Source organism: Benincasa hispida, chromosome 3, assembly GCF_009727055.1.
Source record: "Benincasa hispida cultivar B227 chromosome 3, ASM972705v1, whole genome shotgun sequence".
Taxonomy (NCBI): domain Eukaryota; kingdom Viridiplantae; phylum Streptophyta; class Magnoliopsida; order Cucurbitales; family Cucurbitaceae; genus Benincasa; species Benincasa hispida.
In genome coordinates, this window is record NC_052351.1 from 39,637,628 (window position 1) to 39,639,083 (window position 1,456).

Here is a 1,456-nt window from a genome sequence, read left to right on the forward strand (position 1 = left end):
AAGTTGTTCTTCTTCTTACTAGTGAGTGGGTTTCACAAGAGAGAGATACACAGAAAAGTTATGTGAGAATTGCTGAATAACATCACTTCCTCTCAATACTCTAATAATCATTCTCTTCCAAAATAGCCAGAGCCTACAAAGCTCATGGATTCTCATCTAGAGAATAAAGAGTGAACATTCGTGGTGGTGTTGTCGTTGACGGTTTGAGGGTTCGAGATTGGTCATGACAAAATTCAGAGAAGGAATTTCATAAAGAAAAGTTCTTCAAGGGTAAGGTTTCTTAAACCCTTTTTCATTCATATTCTCTATTTTAAAGCATGTTGTAATTTTCTTTTAAATGCATAATCTGTATGTTTTGCTGTAAAATTTATTTTTCGTAAATTTTGGGTATTTGGTTCGATCCCATGCTTCCGCTCAAGGACCATCAATTGTTCCTTCAAAAATCTAACTTGAATACAATTCCAGTTATAGATGATCTACAGTTCGTCTTAATGGAGGAATGTCCTCTAATCCCCGCTCATAATGCATCTCAAGCAGTAAGGGATGCTTATGACCACTGGACGAAGGCCAATGACAAGACCGAAGTCTATATCTTGGCAAGTCTGTCTGACGTCTTTATCATGAAACACAAGGCCATGATCATTACATGTCAGATCATGGAGTCCCTTTTGGAGATATTTGGACAACTGTCCTCTCAGATTCGGCACGAAACCCTCAAGTACGTTTGTAATGCGTGCATAAAGGAAGGCCAATCAGTGAAAAAACATGTTCTTGACCTGATGGTTCACTTTAATGTTGCCGAGATGAACGGTACTGTCATCGACGAGTAGAATTAGGTGTTCTTTATTTTAGAATCTCTTTTAAAGAGTTTCCTCCAATTTCACAGCAATGCGGTTATGAATAAAATAGAGCACACCATGGCTATCCTCCTAAATGAGTTGCAGACTTATTAGTCTATTATGAAATGTAAAGAATTGATAGACGGAGAGGCAATTGTTTCCCATTCGAAGAAGTTCCAGAAGAGTTCATCTTTTGGAACCTTTTGGAACTATGTCTGTTTGCTCATCTTTTGATTTTAAGAAGATCTAGAAAAAGAAAGGAGGGAAGGGGTGTTGGGTTTTATGTCTTAAAACTCGTGGTTTGTAAATAGTAGAACTTATTATGAAAATTCAATAAGTTGTTATTGAATATTGTTCTTTAGAAATCCAATGAACCAAAGTCCCTTGACTATTACATGAGTACTTGAACTTTATGTGGAGACATACAAGTGGATCAGGTTCGAGTGAATAGTCAAAATGATCTATAGTATATGAATAAGGTTGGGTGCCTTATTCTAGTAACACTATTGGATGCGGCCTAATCTATAGTTGTTACAAAGAGTTGTAAAGTGCTACATACGTAGTGATCCTAATTCGTGCATGTTGGGATATGAGGAGTGGGGGTGTCCTGTGCAAAT

At 37.2% G+C, this 1,456-nt stretch overlaps 1 protein-coding gene across 1 annotated transcript; it reads left to right on the forward strand.

The window, feature by feature from the left end:
* Positions 1 to 491: 491 nt before the first annotated feature.
* Positions 492 to 830, forward strand: LOC120073564. Its single transcript, XM_039026392.1, has one exon. The coding sequence runs from the start codon at positions 492 to 494 to the stop codon at positions 828 to 830; it is 339 nt and encodes a 112-aa protein (XP_038882320.1).
* The last annotated feature ends 626 nt before the right edge of the window (positions 831 to 1,456 follow it).